At 42.3% G+C, this 20,126-nt stretch overlaps 1 protein-coding gene across 13 annotated transcripts in view; it reads right to left on the reverse strand.

Moving 5' to 3' along the window:
• Positions 1-882: 882 nt before the first annotated feature.
• The window catches only part of HUWE1 (HECT, UBA and WWE domain containing E3 ubiquitin protein ligase 1), a 146,466-nt gene continuing 127,222 nt past the window's right edge, over positions 883-20,126 (reverse strand). For 8 of the 13 annotated variants that reach the window (XM_075538663.1, XM_075538664.1, XM_075538671.1 and 5 more), the window contains 22 exons: positions 19,946-20,076; positions 19,287-19,501; positions 18,916-19,204; positions 18,683-18,785; positions 16,830-17,376; positions 15,796-16,396; positions 15,061-15,176; positions 14,795-14,951; positions 13,414-13,546; positions 12,194-12,396; positions 11,492-11,619; positions 10,184-10,280; positions 8,038-8,193; positions 7,204-7,449; positions 6,574-6,691; positions 5,865-6,005; positions 4,593-4,880; positions 4,354-4,459; positions 3,913-4,030; positions 3,454-3,635; positions 2,607-2,797; positions 883-1,505 (listed from right to left, as the gene is read on the reverse strand). In XM_075538663.1, the coding sequence (XP_075394778.1) occupies positions 1,403-1,505; positions 2,607-2,797; positions 3,454-3,635; positions 3,913-4,030; positions 4,354-4,459; positions 4,593-4,880; positions 5,865-6,005; positions 6,574-6,691; positions 7,204-7,449; positions 8,038-8,193; positions 10,184-10,280; positions 11,492-11,619; positions 12,194-12,396; positions 13,414-13,546; positions 14,795-14,951; positions 15,061-15,176; positions 15,796-16,396; positions 16,830-17,376; positions 18,683-18,785; positions 18,916-19,204; positions 19,287-19,501; positions 19,946-20,076 (4,369 nt within the window). In that variant the 3' untranslated portion in view covers positions 883-1,402. The remainder of the gene's footprint in view (positions 1,506-2,606; positions 2,798-3,453; positions 3,636-3,912; positions 4,031-4,353; positions 4,460-4,592; positions 4,881-5,864; positions 6,006-6,573; positions 6,692-7,203; positions 7,450-8,037; positions 8,194-10,183; positions 10,281-11,491; positions 11,620-12,193; positions 12,397-13,413; positions 13,547-14,794; positions 14,952-15,060; positions 15,177-15,795; positions 16,397-16,829; positions 17,377-18,682; positions 18,786-18,915; positions 19,205-19,286; positions 19,502-19,945; positions 20,077-20,126) is intronic. The other 5 variants (XM_075538670.1, XM_075538675.1, XM_075538674.1 and 2 more) reach the window with 1 other exon arrangement.

Below are 20,126 nucleotides of genomic sequence, written 5' to 3' on the forward strand. Positions count from 1 at the left end.
CAGGTATTTTCTGCTTCATGCCCCCAGGGGTATTTTTAAATCTGTTGCAGGACAGATCGGTGTTCTTCCCTTGGATTAACAGCACGAACAGGATTGATGATTGTTTTCTCAATAATCAGAGGGGTCAGGCAAACACAAATGTTAATAGTGAAGGGGGAAAAATTAAACACTTCTGCTTTCCTAGGACCATCCTTTTGTTAAGTGGAAGTGGACTCTCAGGAAAAAAAATCGCATAAAGCAAGCACAATTTTTGGTTATTTTTTCTAACTGAACTTCCATTACATGGCCTTTTTTCTTTGAGGGTTAAGCCATTAAATGTAAGGCTGGATGGTGATCTGGAAATAGACTGGCAGACAAGATTATAAGACACGCAATACAAAAATCAAAAGGATGGGAAGGCATTTAGAGAGCTAGTCCAATTATTTACACATTAAAATTTATTAGAAAGGAACTAAAATATGAAACAAATTTAAACTGAGGCCCAGATTTGAGATCATTAAAGTCTCAACAAATAAAACCTTTGGTTGAGTGAATTTTTTGAACATTTTGTACAGCCTAATGCTTTTGCAATCCTTGAGATCAAGGCAACACTTTGTCCTTTACGGCAATCTCCAACACCATTATTGTGGCCCAAATCCAGATCTTATTGTAATAAGATTTCTTCCCAATCTTTGCTGGCCGCTTCTCTGATTCTAGGGAAACCAGCTTTGAATCAGGAAGATAGATGCACCAGTGGTGTTATGGCAGCTAGGGGAAAGTGAGCAGGGAAAAGATGGTTTTCTGGAGAGCATTCATATTTGGAGAGTTTCTCCATATGTCTAACCTTGAATGCTTAATAGGTGTTGATTTTTTAAAGCTCGAAAAAAACTCCATTGTGAAGAGTGAGTTATGAAGAGTGCTCTTTATTTGAAACCTCCACAACACAGACGCCAATCTTGTCTCGCATTGAATCATTAGCTGTGCACATCAACACATTCCAAGCACAAATTAAGAAATGCAAACAGAACAAAAAAATATATATATATATATAATTTTTCCCCTATCCAAAGGTTTCAAGTCTCAATGCAGCAAATCCTTCTGAACACAGAATCTGAGGAGCACACTGTTCGAACAGCTGGGACAAATAGGTCCCTGGCAAAGGCAATTGCCTTTTAACACAGGTGGGTGTGGGGGGGGGAGGATCATGAACGGCATGGAAAGGGCAAAAGTGAGGTAAGAAGAGAATGAGCAAGAGAGGGGAACAGGTTGCTAAGGAATATGGGGCAGCCGGAACATACACATGGTGAGTCGGTGGATTTCATTTATTGGTTTCTGACAAATTCCTTCTGGTGCTTTTTGTTTCTATTCCCCCCTCCCTAGGTTCAACAATGGTAGAAAAACCCCAGAAGTGGATGGGGCCTTACTAGGCTAGCCCAAAGCCTTCAGAGCACTCCTGGATGGCCAATAGTAGCATGTGGCGGAGCTTCTCAAAGCTCTCATAGGCAGGCAGGTCCAGCTGATTAAAACTAAGGAAAGAAAGTTCAGATAGTGACAAAAGATAGTAACCAAATTCCTGTGTTCCCACGATACCCACTGACCTTTCTTCCCTGAGGGAACTTATGCCTCAAGTCTGGCTGATATTTAATTCTGTCCTAACCCAGTCTGTTCTCTCAAAAGAAATACTGGTAACCCAGCCACCTCTAAAAGGTACTACTTCTTTAAATAGGACAGCATTCTGGTAGCTGTGCTGGGTAAATGTTAAGACTGTTGACTACAAACTCAGTGGTTCAAAAGCAACAGTCACTGAAAGGGAATAAAGATTACTTGGTCCCCCCTTCTATAATGGTTTAGTTTTGGAAACCCTTTGTAGGGCTCTCTAATGAATTGGAATTGACTTGATGGCAATGGGTTGGGTTTAAACACCATGTTTTCTTCTCACACACGAAGTACAAGCTCTAAGAAAGTATCGGGGTTATTGATAAGACTTCCGAATTCATTAGTTTTCTGTTCCCTGAAATCTCTCCTTTGGTGATGCAGAACCCTGGCTGTGGGGTTACTTCACATGCAAATGTCTCCCGAGTCGCCACTGTGTATCTAGCCCATTTTTCCAGTCTCCAGAATCAACTCCAAAAACTAGCTGCTCTGGTGGCAACCCTATTATGTTTGAGAAGAATACCAGGATTTTGAGGACCTCTAGGAAGACTTGAATTGCTAAACTTTTGGCTAGCAGTTGAGGATTTTAATCATCTGTACCACTCAGGGGATTGTAACCAGTTGTCATCAAGTCCATTCTAACTCATGGTGTCCCCAAGTGTGTCAAAGCAGAACTGTGATTTCCATAGAGTTTTGGGAAGAGAACTGCCAACTTTGAGGTTCCTTTGGGTGGATATGAATCTGTAATTTTTCAGTTAACAACTGAGTTTTTTTTAACTGTCTACATCACCCAGGGACTCAACCTTCTCCAAAAAAAATAAAAAAAATAAAAAAAACCCCACCAAACTGTGGGCTACCCAGGATTTAGTTCTGGGGCAGATTTTTGTTTCCAACTTTGGGTAGGGGATAGAAGTGTATTAACTATACACGTTAAATCTGAATGCTGGAAAAGGAGAACCACCCCTTCCTCTTACCATGTGTGAGCAGAAGGCAGGCGATCTGTGGACCTGTCATCTCGGTGGATCTGAAACTTCTGAATGCCATTCATGCCTTCAAGGGCAGCAAAGCCTTGTAGGGGCACCTTGGAAGTACCCGTAACAAACTGGAGGAACTTGGCACGGTCAGCTTGGTCAAAAGAGCGCAGTGCTCTCCAGAACCACTGGATCTGCAGGAAGGGACATGAAAAGTTAGGTAGAGTTCCTAGAAGAATGAGGATGAAATCTGGGAAACAGGAATAGACATGGATTACCAGGCCCCTCCCATAGTACATACAATAGAATTAAACACTGTCTGGCCACACGCCATCTTCACAATTGTTTGAGCCCACTGTTGCAGCCACTGTGTCAATCTATCTTGCCAAGAGCTTTCCTTTTTAGCTGCCCCTCTAAGGTTTACCAAGCACAATATCCCCAGTCATGTTGAGTGCCTTCCAAGCGGATATCCCCATCTTCTGCCATTATCTCTGATAATGTTTTGCTTTTATTCATGTGGTTTTCAGTATCTGACAATGTTTTGCTGCTATCCATAAAGTTTTCAGAATAACGAATTACTCTTGACATGGTCAGCTTACTCTTATCTTCATTGCCTGTAAGTTCTGCTGAAACCTGCTCACCATGCTGATATTTGAAATACCAGCGACATAGCTTTCAGCATCAGAGCCACCGACCAAGTGGTGATCCATGGTAGAGTAAGATGGAAAAGGACATCAACTGAAAACACGCTCCAACAGCTTAGGTATGTAACTTAATTGCTACACACAATCTTTTTGTCCTAAGAATAATGACTAATTTATCACACAGACGGATACCAATAGCAGCTCACCTGAATAGAATTGGACTGGTACTTGTGGTATTCAGTATTAGATTTCAGATCATCAATGTCAATTGTGGGCAATCCTGATATAAGCAGCTCTAACTCCTGTTCAGTGAAGATGGAAATGAGGCGCTTTGGAATGATCTCATAGAAGCCTTCTAAAAAAGCTGCCAGCTGTTTGCGGATGGCTCCTGGGGAGGAGAACCAAAAAGCCACATGTTCTGAACTCACACAACTGTTAGAAGTCAGGGACCTTGCTCCTGCTGCCAGTAGGATATTGATTGTTATGTTTGCCTCTAACCAACACTTTTTTCCTAGGGTCCTGTTATTTAGTGGATGGTTTGGGGATGTCTTTTGCCCAAGGCATTAGTGGCATTAGAGAATAGCACCAACAAATGTTTGTGAAATGAATGAAACCTGACCTTTCCCCATATTGAGCACAAAGGGCTAAAGTGCTATTTCTCTTACCTGTCATTCTCATCTGGCAAACTAGGTGTACATATTCTTTTTTATTTTCTTCAGTTACCAAGATATTGGCCCCATTGGGTTTGAGGTCACGAACTTCACAGACTCCAAACTCTTGGACCTAGAATACCCCAAAAAAAACAATCATACAAACCATACTTAGGACTAACATAGATCACCTAGGAACCCACCCTAAACTCCTTGCCATGGCCTAGGCAGCAAGGAGAGGCCAAATCCCAAAACACAATGATTTCTCACTAGCTCACAACTAAGGGAAAAGCAAGAGTAGAAATGAGATGTATTACTCTGGCTCCAAAACACTATGAAAGGTAAAACGGCAAAGGGCATATATATCACAATACACCACAACTTTTATGAAAAACTAAATTTGGGGAAGAGTAATCTATAGCTGGGATATGCTATTACAAGGATTTTCTGACATACCTCAGTGCTAAAAGTGAGGTCATAGCCTAGGGTAGAGACATCATTTTCCAGCAGATAAACCAGGCCCTGGTAAAAGTGGTAATCTTCACTCTCCATATCTGTATATCTAGCAAAACACAAGTTGATAGGGTGACAAGGTGGAAGACCAGGATAGCAGAGGGATGGGACACAAGAAAAAAAAAAGAGAGAATTTCCATGATTTGGGGCAGTTCTTGGCTAGGTCTATACCACATCTTTACCTGACAGACTTGCCCAGGATATGTTTGTAGAAGGATCGAGTAAAGTAGCACTCCAGAAGGCGGTTGTCATATACAGCTTTGGCTACAATACGTCCAACAAACTTGAAGTAGCTGAGGTGGTTGGGGTTGCAGTGGGAAGATGGATTGATGGTATAGGTGACCCGATCTCCAGGTGAGGTGCGGAACAAGGCATACATAGGGTTAAACATCTCCCGAGAAATGATCATATACCATTCCCGCAGGAGCCCTCCAGCATCCTGCCCTTCTTCTCCTTCAAACACAATATACCTGTACAGGGGAACAGAAATAGAAGAAAGCTGTGAAGAAAGCCCCAGAATATATTCATCCATTCACTGAAACGAAATTTACTTCAGTGAATAAACAACTATGAAGCAGTCTTTGGAGAGTGCTGTGTCTGTCAGAGAAGCTGGATTGTGTGAAGAATAATATGGCATTAGGATTGGAGAAAGGTTTACCAACAACCTGTGATATGCAGATGATATAACCTTGCTTGTTGAACATAAAGGATTGCAGCCTCCAGTATGGATCAGAAGACAATATAAAGACAAAAATCCTCACAACAGGATCAACAGGTAACATTATGGAAAAAAAACACACAATTGATGCTTTATTAATGTGAATCTGCTGACAAAGACCTCTTTAAAGTGTTGAAGAGCAACAATGTCACTCTGAGGACTAAGGCGCACCGCACCTGATCTGAGACAAGTATTTTCAAATTGCCTCATATAAATGTGAAAGTCGAACAGTGAATATGGAACACCAAAGAGAAATCGATGCATTTGAATTATGGTGCTGGCGAAGAACATTGAAAGTACCATGGATTGCCAAAAGAACAAACAGATCTATCTTGGAAGTACAGCCATACTACTCCTTAGAAGCAAGGATGGTGAGGCTTCACATGTATTTGGACATGTCACGTGAGACCAGTCCCCGGAAAAAGATACCATATTTGGTAAAGTAGAGGGGCAGCAAAAAAGAGGAAGGCCCTTGGCTGCAACAATAGGCTCAAACATAAGAAAACAATTCTGTTGATGGCGCTGGACCAGGCAGCATTTTACTCTGGTCTACATAAGAGTTGCTATTAGAATTGATTTGATAGCACCTAAAATTTAACAATGTTGGTGACAATAGCACTTTCCTAAATTCCCTGGTATATTTAAGACCCAAGTAAATCATTTATACACTGTGGGAACCCCCATGCCCCTGCACTGGCCATGGCCACACTGTATGTGCTCTCCTCCAGGCGCTTACAATCGATTCTTCATTTCTTCAGGGGATTTGCGGTGCAGCTCACGATAGGAATCTTCAAACACATGGTCACGGCGGACATGCACAGCCATATCTTCTTTCCGGAGCCCTTCATCCAAACGCTCCAGCTCTTGGCGGAAATATCTTGGAACACAGGAAAGGAAGGAAACAGGATGGTGGGTCTCTGTGTGTTGAAAAATATTTGCTTACCGGCCTTCTATCTTTCAAACACCTTGATCCCTGCTTCATACTGTCTGATAAATGCCCAAAACAGTCATTTACCACCAACTAAAATTTCCCCATCTTTAATTAGTAAGGGTTCACATAGTTTGTGGCATGTGATTTCTGGAACGAGCAAATAAGCACGTGCCTATGCATAGGAGTGTTCGTCAAGATCCCTCTAAGATCCTATTCTCTAAGTGCACTATAGCTACCTGCACCATCTCTACTACTGCAAATGATAGAACGGTTTTTGTAGAAATGATGTAGTTAAACCAATGTCCAGATATCCCTGATGAAAAATAGAAAACGGCCAGGGGATATCTGGGCAAGCCTTTTTTTGCTCATTCTTAGTGCTCCCACAAAACACTGAAAACATTTTCCCATGGGGAAATTTGGGTCCTTCCTAGGGGCATCCCTGCTGCCTTCTCATTGCCCTGTGGCCAACCTTGGGTTCCCTACTTCTGTTGTCCCACACATCCAGGTCACATACTTGCGTTTGACATCAAAGTCAAGGACACGAATGTAGTCTACCAGGACAGCAAAGGGCCCATCAGCAAGATGGGTGGTGGACTGCCGTAGGATCTGGTTTAACACAGTACGATGAGTCTCTGAAGGAAAAAAGAACATCAAGAATAAGTATCTCATGAGTCTCAGAGAACTCCAGCCAGCCAGCCACTTCCTTGTTTCAGGGGCCTATTAATATAAACAAAAAACAAATGCAAGTCAAAAGCTCATCTACAAAGTAGATGAGACCTAGATAACCATTATTTTAAGTTGTCACATATTTTTGTGATCCTTAAGATGGTGTGCTTTTTTCCGAATATGTGAACATTGATTTTTCTTCTAATGTGTTGTTTTGCCTATCTAAGGAAGGTTTATTGTTGATCTGAAATAAAAAAAACCTCTAAACCCACAAACCAAAAACTAACCAAAACCTATAGTGTTAACACCTATTGATATTCACCTTGCCCATGTCACTACCCAAACCAAGTCCAACCCCCTTAATGTAGCAGACAAGGGCTTTCAGAATTGACTTCCACTGACCCCACTAGCCTATCTATTTACCACATCACCAATTGCTGTGTTAAATGAAGCCTTCAATATTTTGAGTTCCCTTTACCTGCAAAGCGAAGGAACTTCTGCGTGTCAGGGGGCAAACTTGAGGAGATATGCATAGATGAAGGCTCCCGGGAGAAGAAAGGGTCAAGGGAGGAAGGAGTGGCTGGGGTTAAAGGGGCAGGGGAGAGTGGAGGCGGCTCATCCTTGATGTGTGCCAGCTGACTCTCACGGGTGTCTCGAACAGGAGGCTTGCTTTCCCGCTCTGTGGCATGGACCAGAAAGAAGGCCTCAACGGCAGGCTGTAGCACTAGGGGTAAGAATGACAGGGAAGTGATTTATCTTACAATTTCCAATACCACAACCACTCCTTTTAAAAAACAAAAAGTAGAATGAAGATACAGAGGAAACCAGAGCTAACTCAGTGCTAAAGGAATATGGGATAGGTAACTGGTTTATAAAGACCCTTCAGTGATACCAAGGGCTCAAATAGAAAGCAAACATTTCGAAAATGATAGCAACATATGTACAAATATGCTTTAAAAAACTGATGTATGGATTGTTCTCAGAGCCCCCTAACTTTAAAAAAATAAAATAGATCCCTCAGGTCTAAGAGGTAAAATAAATCAGTCACAGAGAGGGCAATATATTTTCAACAACGAATATGCACCAAATATTTGTTAACAGGAGAAAAATGCAGCGTAGAGGGTGTGTATGGGAACTCTACACCCACTGTATAATTTATAAATCAGAAACTGCTCTAAAAAAAGTAAAGATAAAAAAATAAACAAACAATAATATAGTCTCACTGCAGGAGAACTGGAAAGAAGGTTGCTAGCAAAAAGGGCCTAACATTAGACCACTGGACTGAAACCTGGGCTCTGAGGCCACAACTCACCTAGTACTGCATGCTGGTCATGGGATTCCTCCAGTTCCTTTAAACACTCCCCCAGCATATCCCACAGTTCATCCAAGCTCAGCTGCTCACTTAGCAGGGGTAACTCTGGTGGCCTTTCTTCCTTCTCCTTTTCTCCCTGTGGAGTTCCATCAGACCCTATAGAAAAGACAATTAAAAAGGTCTTAAAGGTTATGCTCTCAATCAGATTTTTCTCAGACCAGATGATAAAAGCATATTCCACTAGATAGATCAAGTAAAATGGCCATTGAGCAACACTCATTGAACATTTAAGAGCCAAGTATAGTTTTGTGTTGGGTGACATTTAAATTAAAACTACTCCATTCTTTAGTTGAACTGGCAACAATGTAACTAGAATGTTTTATTGGCTAGTCCTAATCTTATCCCTTCATTAACCCTCAGAAAACCTGTGAAGCACATCTCAAAGCAACACAATGGCGAAACTTTATTTTCCAGGTTACCAACGATGTACTAAGGCAAGATTAGCCTTGTTGAATCTTGACAATTCTTGGAAGAAGGCTGCTTTCTCATTTCATTTGTCAAAGACAGGGCACTGTCATAATTGCAGATCTTTGATTCTAAACCTAGTGTCTTCTGAATTAGTCATCTTGTCCTATGGTGCAACAGATGGGCCACCACGGCTGGTACCTTTCCCAGTTCTCATCAAGGGCCTATTATAGATTCTGCTCAGTAGTCAAGTTAAATAGCAAGACGTGACCAATTTTCTGTGAGGAAAAGCCAAATGCTTTCTCAGCAACCCTGTCCTCTCTTCCCCTCTATACAAATACCCTCCACACTAATATTTGCCTCTTTTTAGGCTTATTCATGCATGACCTTATGCTTTAACACATCTACCCAAATTCCTGTAAAGAAAATGAAAATCCTCTCAACATCATAAATGGAGAAAAGATTCACAATGTCAAGGATTCTATCTTGCTTGGATCTGCAATCAATGTGCATGGAAGTAGCAGTCAAGAAATGAAATGATGCATTACATTGGGTAAATCTGCTGCACAAGATCTCTTTTAAGTGCAGAAGAGCAACAATTTTACTTTGAGGACTAAGGTGCTCCTGATCCAAGACAGGTACTTTGAATCACTTCATATGCATGTTAAAACTGGACATTGATTGAATAAGGAAGACTAAGAAGAATCGGTGCATTTTCATTATGGTGTTGGTGAAGAATACCCAAAGTACCATGAACTGCCAAAAGAACAAGCAAATCTATCTTAGAATACTCCTGAGAAGTTGAGGGTGGCGAGACTTTCCTTTTCCCATGTCCGCTGGACATGCTGTCAAGAGCTAAGTCCCTGGAAAAAAATAACATGCTTTGTAGAAGACTCTACATGAGAAGGAGTTGAAACATAACAAAGTGACGGCACAGGCAGGACTGGCAGTGTTCCATTCTGTTGTACAAAGAGTTGTTGACTCGGAACCATTTGCTGACACCTAACAATAAGAACCCCAAATCCAGACTATTCTTTAAAGCTCCATAACTCCAAGTTTGAATATTGGCACTGGCACCTGCAGACCATGTGACCTCAGGCAAAAGAACACAGGGTTAACTTTCATTCCTAACAAAGTCTGTTTAATATTATAACTAGATACAGCATTTAAGAGAATGTCTGTCCTATGGCAATGTTCTACAGAAGTTAAGGACACCAAAAGCTAATATATGCGACCAGCGTTGAGAAATGTTAGTCCCAGCCACTGCTTTGTAAGTGCTAAACATGTATGTATTAACTTGTTAATCCTATTAACTATGAATGGTTCTAATTGAAATAACTAAAGCAAAGGAAGGGTTGCCACATTCTATCCCCATGAGCTTTACTATAGGAATCACAATATGTACTACTAATCACCTAACAATCAATCAGTGTGGTTAGTGATATTATTTGGTTACTAACAAAAACCAAAGCAATTTCGAGTTGACGATGACTCATATATTTCAGAATAGAACTGTGCTCCAGTGTTTTCAAAAGTGGCAACTTTTTGGTAAGAAGACTGTCAAGCCTTCTGGGCTAGCTGGTAAGCAACTACCAACATTTATTTATCTTAGGAGATCTGGTGAACATTCCATAAAAGTGTGGCTCTCTCTTTAGGTAGGCTGTAAACAGGCAGTACTGACCAATAGACTGAGTATCTTGAGCGCTAGGAGATGGCTGGTCCACATCCATAGGTGACTCCTCCCTCCGAACAGATGCCTCTGACTGGCTAGACTCCGACTGGATAAAAGGGAGATAAAGTTAAATAAAGTCTGCAACTCTTGCTTTCCTCAGGGACAGGGTATATGTTGGCTCTCCTACTTTTCACATATCATCAGCTTGGAAGGAAGCTTCTCATACCTGGCCAGGAAAATACCTCACCAGGATAAAAGAATGGCTTCCCTTCTGCCTTTGCTATTCTGCACACTAGAGTTTGCAAGCTTATATAAAGTGATTCCTGACTTCTGCATTGCCAGATTATTGGCCAGGGAGGTTATCAGTCTCTTAGACCTACACTGAAAGTCCTTTATAGAGGAATAGTTTACATATATATAAAATACAGATGGGCAGAAGTTTGCTCTTTCTGTTTGCTCCTAAAAGGAGTTAGTACAATCATTGATGGCGGGAGTATTTAAAAAGCCAACTTTAATCTCATTGGGTGGGGAAAAGAGAGACTGGGAAGAAAAACAATTAGTAATCTAGAATGCCTCTCTGTTTTGCTTTTCTACCTTCCTAGACTCACTGTCCCCAAATTTGATAGTGTATAATAGTTAATTGTACACAAAGAAAAACCAGACCATGGGATACCTTTATTTCTTGGCTCTTGGGAAGGTGACTTGTATGTTGTAAGGACAAGAAAACAATGAGATTAACAGCACACATGCATGAAAATCCCAGGCTTTTATTGCAGACACTGTGTGCTAGGATCTGAACACTCAGAGCTGGTTACCTAAGTATCTAAAAGCTTCGTCCTAAAAGTTCCCGAGTGCCTAGGTGCCAAAGGATTATGGAGAGGAGAGGCAGTGGTTAGAGTGGAGGGACAAATTATAGATAAAAGCAGTTGTGAGGGATATATACAAAACTTGGAATAATTTCAAGGGCAGGATCCTTGAGGTGTCTATGATGTACTTGTATTACACGAGAATGAAAAAGGTTCAACCCGCATCCCTCAGAACCCAGAGACTTAACATTAGGCAGTTTGCAAAAGCGCCACTGTTGACTGGATAGCTGGGGTGGGTTATTACAGCCAAGCTTGAAAGTAAACCAAACCAAACCAAAGAAACAAATATAGTAAATCAAAACACAAGATCAACAGAAAGGAACTCTGTTGTCTAGAAGCATTCATATAGCAAACGTAATGCAAAAGCATACAGCAAAACCTCACTGATGATATGGTGGGGGAAGAAAGGGGAGGAAACAAATGAATGAGGGGCCACAGGCATCATGCTAACCGTTGCTGCTTGTTGCTGTCTCCGCGCCCTTTGACCCTCACGTACCATTTGTATAATGGCATCAGCCTCAGCCTCCAGCTGCCGAACAGCTGCCTGGATGCTGCTAGCTGAGCCCAGACCGGAAGAACCTGGGGGGGGGGGGGGAAGGCAAGATGTAAAATGTAGGAAGATGAAATGCCCAATTTTCTCTCCCCAATATCCTCTAAGGCTATCATAGAACAACCAACTGTGTTGCTTACACTCTAGTTCAATAAGCTTCAGAGTGTTCATCACCAAGCACTATTATCTAGCATTATGAATAAGGGTAGGGGACATATGAGAGAATTTTGTGGGACAGAAGAGGTAGGGAAAATGATTTGGCAGGACACAGTAGAAACAACATGACTACAGTGTTTTTAGTCAAAAGCAATTAAAGAGGTAGAATATAGTTACACCCACTGGGTCAAGTGTTGCTCAGCACAAGGTCCATTCCCAATTCCCCTGCCTGATTCCAGCTTCCCCTTAAATTTCACTTGTCCTAATGAATTTCCTATGCAGAGAGTTGGAGCGAGATGTGGAATTCGTTCAATATTTTAAGAAAGCATCATCATTTACTTTCTGGAAAAATCCAACACGGAGACATGACAGCCCTGTCCTCCAGGGACTCGGAGTTCTCCACCCTCCCTCCCTCTTACCCCTCAACTAGACATTCCAGTTCCATACCTAGCCTGCCTGTTTGCTTGGCTTTCTTGTTAGCTCGGCGTGTGTCGTCCCGGAGCTGAATGATGACCTGAAGCACCCTCAAGAAGAACTTCTGGGTAGATGTCTTGGATGTCAACATGGACATAGAAGGCAGCTGGAGCTCTCGGCCACCCAAGGGTCGCTTCTGAGACGCCACAATTACTACATTCTCAGCCATATCAAACCTGGATAGTGTAGAGGTGGCTTTGGTATACTGACAGGGTCAAAGTACTCAGAGCAAATATAGGTTTCTGGTGTCAATCAGAGGGGTAAAGAACCATAGAAATAAATCTTAGTAGAAAAAAACAGAGAACCATGGTCATCATGAGTAGAATAGGAAAATACTCGGGTAAATAAAAAAGTATTGCTACAAAATAATTGAAACCAGGAAGCTGAAGGACCGCCTGCCAAACCCCTGAATCTACCCTTTATTGAAGAATCATAAAAATGTAAAGCTAGTGTTTTCACATATCCTCCATCTTGGTCTATACACTCCTGAAGGAGGTATTTCTCTTTCTCTAATCCTTCCCCAAATAATTCTGTGCTTGTCCATTCACACCATGTCAAACAGCAGTTTTGGCATCCTAGAAGGACTCCTTTTTCTTTCAAATTCTGAGTTTTGTGGACCAAAAGTGTAGAAGGGCAAGATTAGGGCTGTGGGTGGATGGGGATAAGGTTTCCTGCTAAAATTCTGAGGACAGCCCTTGTTACTATCTAAGACAGACACTGTCATAAAAGGGAACCCCCTCCCTTCAGCACAATTTTCCTGGCCCTCTTCAAATGTAGTCTTAAATTTTCTTAATTTTTCTTACCAATGATTGCCCCGTGTCCCCTGAGAAAATATAACAAGATTACCCCTTGGGAATTCCACAAAAATGTCACCATACTTGCTGAGGTGATCTCTCTACTTTTAATTTAACTGCCCCAACAGATCCTTAAAGTCACTGTTTTAAAAAAATTGGACCTGTTCTTTGAAGGCACCCCAAAGACACTAGGATAAAGAAAACTTCCTGCAGTCATCCAGTGATGAGACATGTTTTGTTTGGAATAGACTTGTGCATATATGAACTCTAAACCAACCAGTTAATACTTTTTGACTTATCCTTATGTACTCAGAAAAAGAGACCAGGAAACTATTAAGAGTAACCTTCCAGAATGTCCCAGATTTTTGTCCTCCAGCCAAAATAGTAGTTACGACCTACCTGCTCTGCATTTTGCCCTTTAACTTAGTGGTTTGTGGCTGCTCCTCGGGAAGGCCATCAGGAGAGAGGGTTTCACACTGGGCTCGCCGCTGCTGTTCCAGGTTGTATTCCCGTAGTTCAGCCAAAAGAGTACCTAGGGCATACAAAGGAGGCATCAAATGTTCAGAGACTTTTGGTGAAGTAGTTGAAAGACACACCTTTCCAGGAAACATGCCCAGACCATCCTTTCTGTTCAGTTGTATAGAACATGTTAACAAAGTTCAAGTTTAATATGTGCTCATGGATCAACCACTTAGGGACCATCAATACGTATGGTCTTAAGAATCTGTTAAAAGTATACAAAATGCAGCTCAGTACACAGAGAAAAAAAGCTATCTTGTAGCCAAAACAAGGGAAGACTCAAATAAATCTTGTGTCTCCTCTACTTAGGCTTTGTGGTTATTCTTAAGCAAACTTCTACATGTTTGCTTATTCAATTTAATAACACGGCAAAAGGTTTTTGTGAGAATTAGGATATTAAATGCAGATTACTCAGAACAGTACCTGGCCCCTGGAGTAAAAAGTGGTAGAAACAAAGGAAGGTCATAGTCCAAGGCCAATTTTTTTTTCCTGGAAAAAACGGTCTTTTTCATACAGCAAAAGAAAATCTAGTTCTGTTGCTCAATCCAATCATTTTACCAACTTAGGTTTTAGTGCTTCCCCCATGGCCCCCACCCTGATAAAATACAGATGAAGACGATTTTTGCACCCTCAAAACTATATCTATCTACCTACACCCTCCCCTCCGCGCCTTATAAAACAAAAAACACTGTTCAAATCTCACTGTCAGTAAGTTGATTCTGATTTAAAGTGACCTTGAAGGACAGGGTGGAACTGCCCCTTTGGGTTTCTAAGGTGGTCCATTTCACAGAAAGCCTCTTCTTTCTAGCATGGCTGGTGGGTTTAAACTGCCGATTTTGTGATCGGCAGCCCAATGCAAACCCCACTACATGTAGCACCAGGGATCCTTACAACTATCTAATAGAGGAGGGCATTATTATGACCCTTTAATTCCTGGGCCTGAATATGTTATACACTTATCTCTGAGGTGAAGTTGCTTTAAGGGAGAAGACTCAGCTGTTAGTGAAAGGAAAGGATTTTGCCTACATAGTATTGATTACTTGTTGAGTGAAAAGCATTGAGAAGATTGAGGGGGGGAGGGGGAGGGGGGAAGAGAAGAGTCCAAACTTGCTTTCAAAAATAATTGACAAGAAAACAGAGAGGAACATGAGGACAGATGAGTGAGTTTGATTCACTCTGTGGTTTCAGGGAATGCTTCCACAGAAGAGATAACACTTAAAAGTGGATGGTTTCAGAAACCCAGGAACCTTTCCCCCATTACCTATCTGTTTACAAAGAGTATAACCCAAATGGCGGGCTCCATTCAGTAGCAGCTTGAGAACAGTGTCTCGAGTCCCAGGGTCTCCCCGAGAGAGCTGCAGTAACACATTGGCTGCATCTTCTAGTCCTTCTTCAGAACAAGAGTGGGAGGTTAACACCTGTGGAAAATAAGGGAAGAAGTGGTTAAAGCCCAAACTGAGAACTAAAATATTACCCCCCACTTACAATCCTTACACCCAACCTAAAGACAGAAGAAGTTGGCCTCACCTCCACAGAAAGCTGTAGCTGGTTTTCAGTTAGCCCAGAAGATACCATCTTAAAGTCTGTACTGCTGCCATCGCCAACCTTTGCTGGAGATTTGCTGCCCTTAGTAGTTGTAGAAGCTTTGAGGAAACAAAACAGACTTTATAAACTTCTAAAAAAAAAGCCACAAGCCCGAGACTTATGGGGCAGAACCATGGAGTTTTAAAAAACTCAAGTATTTCAAAACAGAAAATAACGGGGGAAAAAAATCTACTCACCACAGACAAAACAGCAAGGGTTCCTATGATTTTCCTTAAGGTTACTTAAGAACTCTAGACTTGCTTTGCAAACACTATTTCCCACTCTTTCTTCAAAATCACCTCCAATTAATTCTTCCTTACCTGATGTAGAATTTCCCCCTTCCTACTCTCTTCTACCCCGATTCAGTGTGTTCTGCCTATTTTTGAAATGACTCCATCAAAAAGAGAAAGTTCCTTCAAGATGTGAACTTTCCACCCTCCTTTTAGTGCATAGCCTAAGGAATCTACATTGTAAGAATGACCAATGGTCTTCACAGGTACATCTGAGTGTGTAAGGAGGCGAAAGTAGGTAGGGGTGAGGGGGCAAAAGAAAGGAGAGAACTCTTGGGGCTGATGAAAGAATAAATACATTGTGCTTTCATAAACACAAAGTAAAGCAGTCACTATCATTTAGGGAAGACCTGGAAGGGGGTGTGCAGAGATCACTATCCACACTTACTTGAAACAGTAGTGGTAGCAGTTGTAGGAGTAGTCACTGTGGTTGAAGCAGCTATGGCAATGGTGGAAATAACCGCGGCCGCAACCAGCCCTGGGGCAGAAGTTGCAGGGGTGGCTGTAGCCGAGGGAATAGGTGTGGTGGCGACAGCAGCAGTGGTAGTAGATGTGGTTGTGGTGGCAGCAGCAGTAGAGGAAGTGCTGCTGGCAGAATTAGTCTGTGCTTCTGACATTTTGTTTTCTGGGAGAGCAATTGAGATGAGAGAGAGGAGTCTCAGGAGTTTTTCAGTTAATAGAGAACTCCGGCGGATAACTGGGTGTGACAACATGTTCATGAGCTGTCCCAGCGGGGAGGCCTCAAGGCTGTATGGGGAGGTTTCGCCCTCACCACCTGCGCTCACTGGTACTGACTTCACAGAATTCTTGCCTTTCCGGCTGACATTCATGTTGTCCAGTTTTACCAATAAGTCCCAGAAGTCTGTGCAAATGCCACTACTGGTGGACTGTGAAGAGCATGGACTACAGGCCTGCTTACTACCTCTCTCCCGATCACTCTCACAATTTGTTTCTTTGGTCCGCTGCTGTGTGAAGTGGCTGGGAAACACCTGTTGGGAAAAGGATATTATTGGTCAGGGGTCTGTACAGCCTATCTGACAAAGAGAGAGAATTGGTTCTCAAGATACTCATCTCCCTTGGCCGCACAGAAGATTATGTGATATTGGAATTTTACCCAAGAAATGGCCAAGTGGTATAGAGCAATTTAAAAGGTCTTGTTGCGGAACCGAATGACATCTGCTAGTACATGGTTGGCTCTCACATTGTACAACTATGGTCTAGGTCCAGCTCCATCACTGAATAGACAAGTGACAAAACCAATACAGCTTTCTGTAATCCATTTCATCATATGTGAAACAGGGATCATATAGACTGCAGATGGTTGCTTTAATGATTCAATTGGTAATTGTAAAGAGTGAAGATAAAAATACAAAACCAAAACCCTAGAGTTATTTGTTGGACATTTTCCCAGAAGCCTCTCACCTTGGCCAATTGAATGAGTGTGTCCAGAACATGTCTACAGACAACAGGAGCAGCCTGGGGGTGAATATGGACAGTAGAGCCACTGCTCGCATGTTTCTCTGTATGTTTGCGGCCACCTGAACGTTGGATCTGGAATATATTAGTCCTGCAACCTAAGGCTGCATCCATGGATACGGAGAGCCAAGAAAGTTGGTTGGAACTCTTAGACTCCATCTTGTGTAGTAGGTCCAAGGGCCGGTTCTCATGGCTGCTTGACCCACAGCTCTTGCTTGACTTTTTGCCCTTTTCCTCAGTTGTGGTAAGCTTGGGTGTTTCAATGCACAGCTCACTTTCACTGCTGCGCTGCAAGATGGACAGTAAGCTGCGAATGACCCAGTGGCGAGTCTGAGCATGGTAGCAGAGATTTCGCAGTACACGGTGTAACCGACTTGTATTGAGCTTTGGTTCATCTACAAAAAGTAGGACGAGGAGACAAGATAGGGCTTCATGGTCCAGGAGGAGTCGGCCTCGGAGGCGGAGAAGTGTATCCACATTACTTCCAGAAGGCCTGGAAATAAAACATAGTCTTTGGGTGACATTTCAGTTATTCTAGGGTTAGGGGGTGGAAACTGAATTGGATTAACCTATTTTAAAGCAAATAACATACATTTTCCCAAAACCTTTTCATCTCTACATGTCTTAGTTTCCTTTGTGCTAATTGTTCGTGTCTGTACTGATATCAAAAGAGCCAATAAAATGACAGCTATTTACATGGTTATCTTGTATGCAGTGAGTGAAGTGGGATCTCCAAGGTGGCTTCAAATGGGAAGGGAATCCAATATAAGCTCTCTTAACACTAACACAGTAGCCCTCAATGAATGCCTACCATGTAAAAGGCACTTTACAATTTATACAGCATCTTTCTTACAAGGTTATAAAGATTAGAGAATTGCCCATTTCAGAGATGATGAACATAACAATCTCAAGCAGGCTGAGTGACATGCCTTACACCATGAAGTTAATGTGTAGAGAACAGATGCTACCTGGTTCTGTATCAGAGTACCATCAAATGGTAATATCTAACCAGAGGACCCGATGCAAAGGGCTTAAGTGGAGAGCAAATGCTTTGAAAATGACGAGGGCAGAGAATGTATAGATGTGCTTTACACAATTGATATATGCACGGATTGTGAAAAGAGTTGTATGAGCCCCTAATAGAATGTTAAAAAAATAAAAATAAATAAAAAACCGGTTAGTTAAAAAAAAACTCTAACCAATTTAGGTGCTAACAATTAAAATAAAAATTAGATCTACAGGAAAGTGCACAGATAGTAGAGAGGTTTCTGTGAACCTTTCACCCACTTTCAAAATTGGTTACATCTTACACAGCTAAAGCACACATGAAAGTCAGAAAATTAAGAGGTCTAAAGTATGTGTATAGTTTAGTATCATTTTACCACATGTGAAGGTGATAACACTTATTTCTACCAGGGAGTAGCCAAGCTTGCCTTACAGGCCAGAACTGATGGTTCCCCCTTCACATTTTGGCATGTTGCAACCACTATATTTCCACCTCCTAGTTAATTAACCTCTTTACCTTTAGCCTCGAGGCCACAATACCAAAGCAAGTTGTTCATTACTTTCTACCTGTATGCAAGGTTAAAGACATGGCTGTATCTGCTACCAACTGACCTTTGTGATTATCCTATACATTATACATTAACCCAAGAGTGTAGCTTTCTCAAGGTGGCGCCCAAAGATCTGGCTGTCACATTCATTCCAGGAAATAACCCAGAAGTCACTCAGCCAATCAGGATTTCAGCTTCTCCAACTATATTGAGATAATATGGGAAGGTGAAAAAAGACAAAGGTACCTATTATGGCTGCTGCTGCCTCCCATCTGGAAAGTGCCTCCTCTCTGTACAGCAAGGCGAGTATATTGAACCCCACGGTTACCACTCAGGCGACTGGTGAAAGCTGGAAGAAAAAAACAGATTGTGAAGGGTGGCCATTAAGTTGGGATTATGTAACACAAAAGGAACAATAGAGCTTTATTTGAACAAAAAGCCACGAATCCCAGAGCCCTCCCACTTGCCTCCCAGTGTACCTGGGCTTCGGAGGATAGCAGAGAGTGCAGAGGTGCTGCTATGCCCAAACAGACGCTCATGCATGAGTTGCCGTTGTCGGGCTTCTTGCTCTCTCCTTAGAGCTTGAGCCTCAGCTGCAATATCAGGTGGCATCACAGCCAACACACTGTCCTCCATATCCTCTAGGACGCTTCGGCGCAAGTCTGAGGGTAGAGTCTGAATGAATGTTACAGGGTCCATGGGGGTGTCTGAACTGGCACTCTGTGCCAATTCCCGTCGCTGTTGCTCTGCTCTCTGCTGTGCCAGCACCTGTGGAACAGAAAGGGTCAATGGAGGCAATATCTATTTACTGTTAAGCAACCTGACCCCACCATCATCCAGGTAAACTTACTTCCTCCTGAATAGCTGGAGGCAGAGCCGCCAAGAACTCAGGGCTCACTTCAGTCACTCCTGGATTCCCTACCACTGTTGGAGCTGAGCTAGTTGTTGAGGGGGCAGTCCGGGTTGGTGGTCGGATGCCCAACTGGTTCTGTAGGACTTCCCGGCGGATGTCATCAGGCAGAGCAGCCAGAAAAGAGGGGTCCACACCTTCAGGGAGACTAATACCTGCGGGGAGATGAGTGACTCATACTATACTAATGCCTAAATTATTTTCCAGGCAGGGACCTAATCTTGGAGAAATGAAACCAGTGTCACATCCCAAGGGAAATAAGTGTTTGCAAAGAATACAGGACAGAAAAGACGGAACCAGCTTTCCCAATTCTGAAAAACTCTCATTGATTATTATGTACACTGTCATGTAACCTACGAAAGACATCACTTTCTCAGGAATAATGAGGATGAAAGACATTAATGGTCATAAAAGAAGGAAGTGGCAGAGTTGGGATCTGAGCTAAGATCAGTTTAACACCAAAGCCTGGGCCCACTCCCAGTCAGTCCTCATACATAGGACCTTCATTCTAGATTAAACTGACAGACGAATATTTCCATGCCAAAGGCTACTAGAGGTCTTAACAATTCCAAAATAGCTTGAACACTTGTGGAACTCACCAGCAAGGGGATCTTCTTCTTCACTGCTTGTTGAAGGCAGTGGCTCTTCTAGAATTCCTCGGGAGTCTGCTCCAGAAATGGCCACAGCAGAGTCTCTGGTGGAAGAACTCTCAGAAGATGCTGGGGGAGAGCTGAAGGAAATAATTTTCAGGGTATTTTCGGTATTATGATTTGTTTACAA

The sequence above is a fragment of the Tenrec ecaudatus genome, chromosome X (assembly GCF_050624435.1).
Source record: "Tenrec ecaudatus isolate mTenEca1 chromosome X, mTenEca1.hap1, whole genome shotgun sequence".
Classification (NCBI taxonomy): Eukaryota; Metazoa; Chordata; class Mammalia; order Afrosoricida; family Tenrecidae; genus Tenrec; species Tenrec ecaudatus.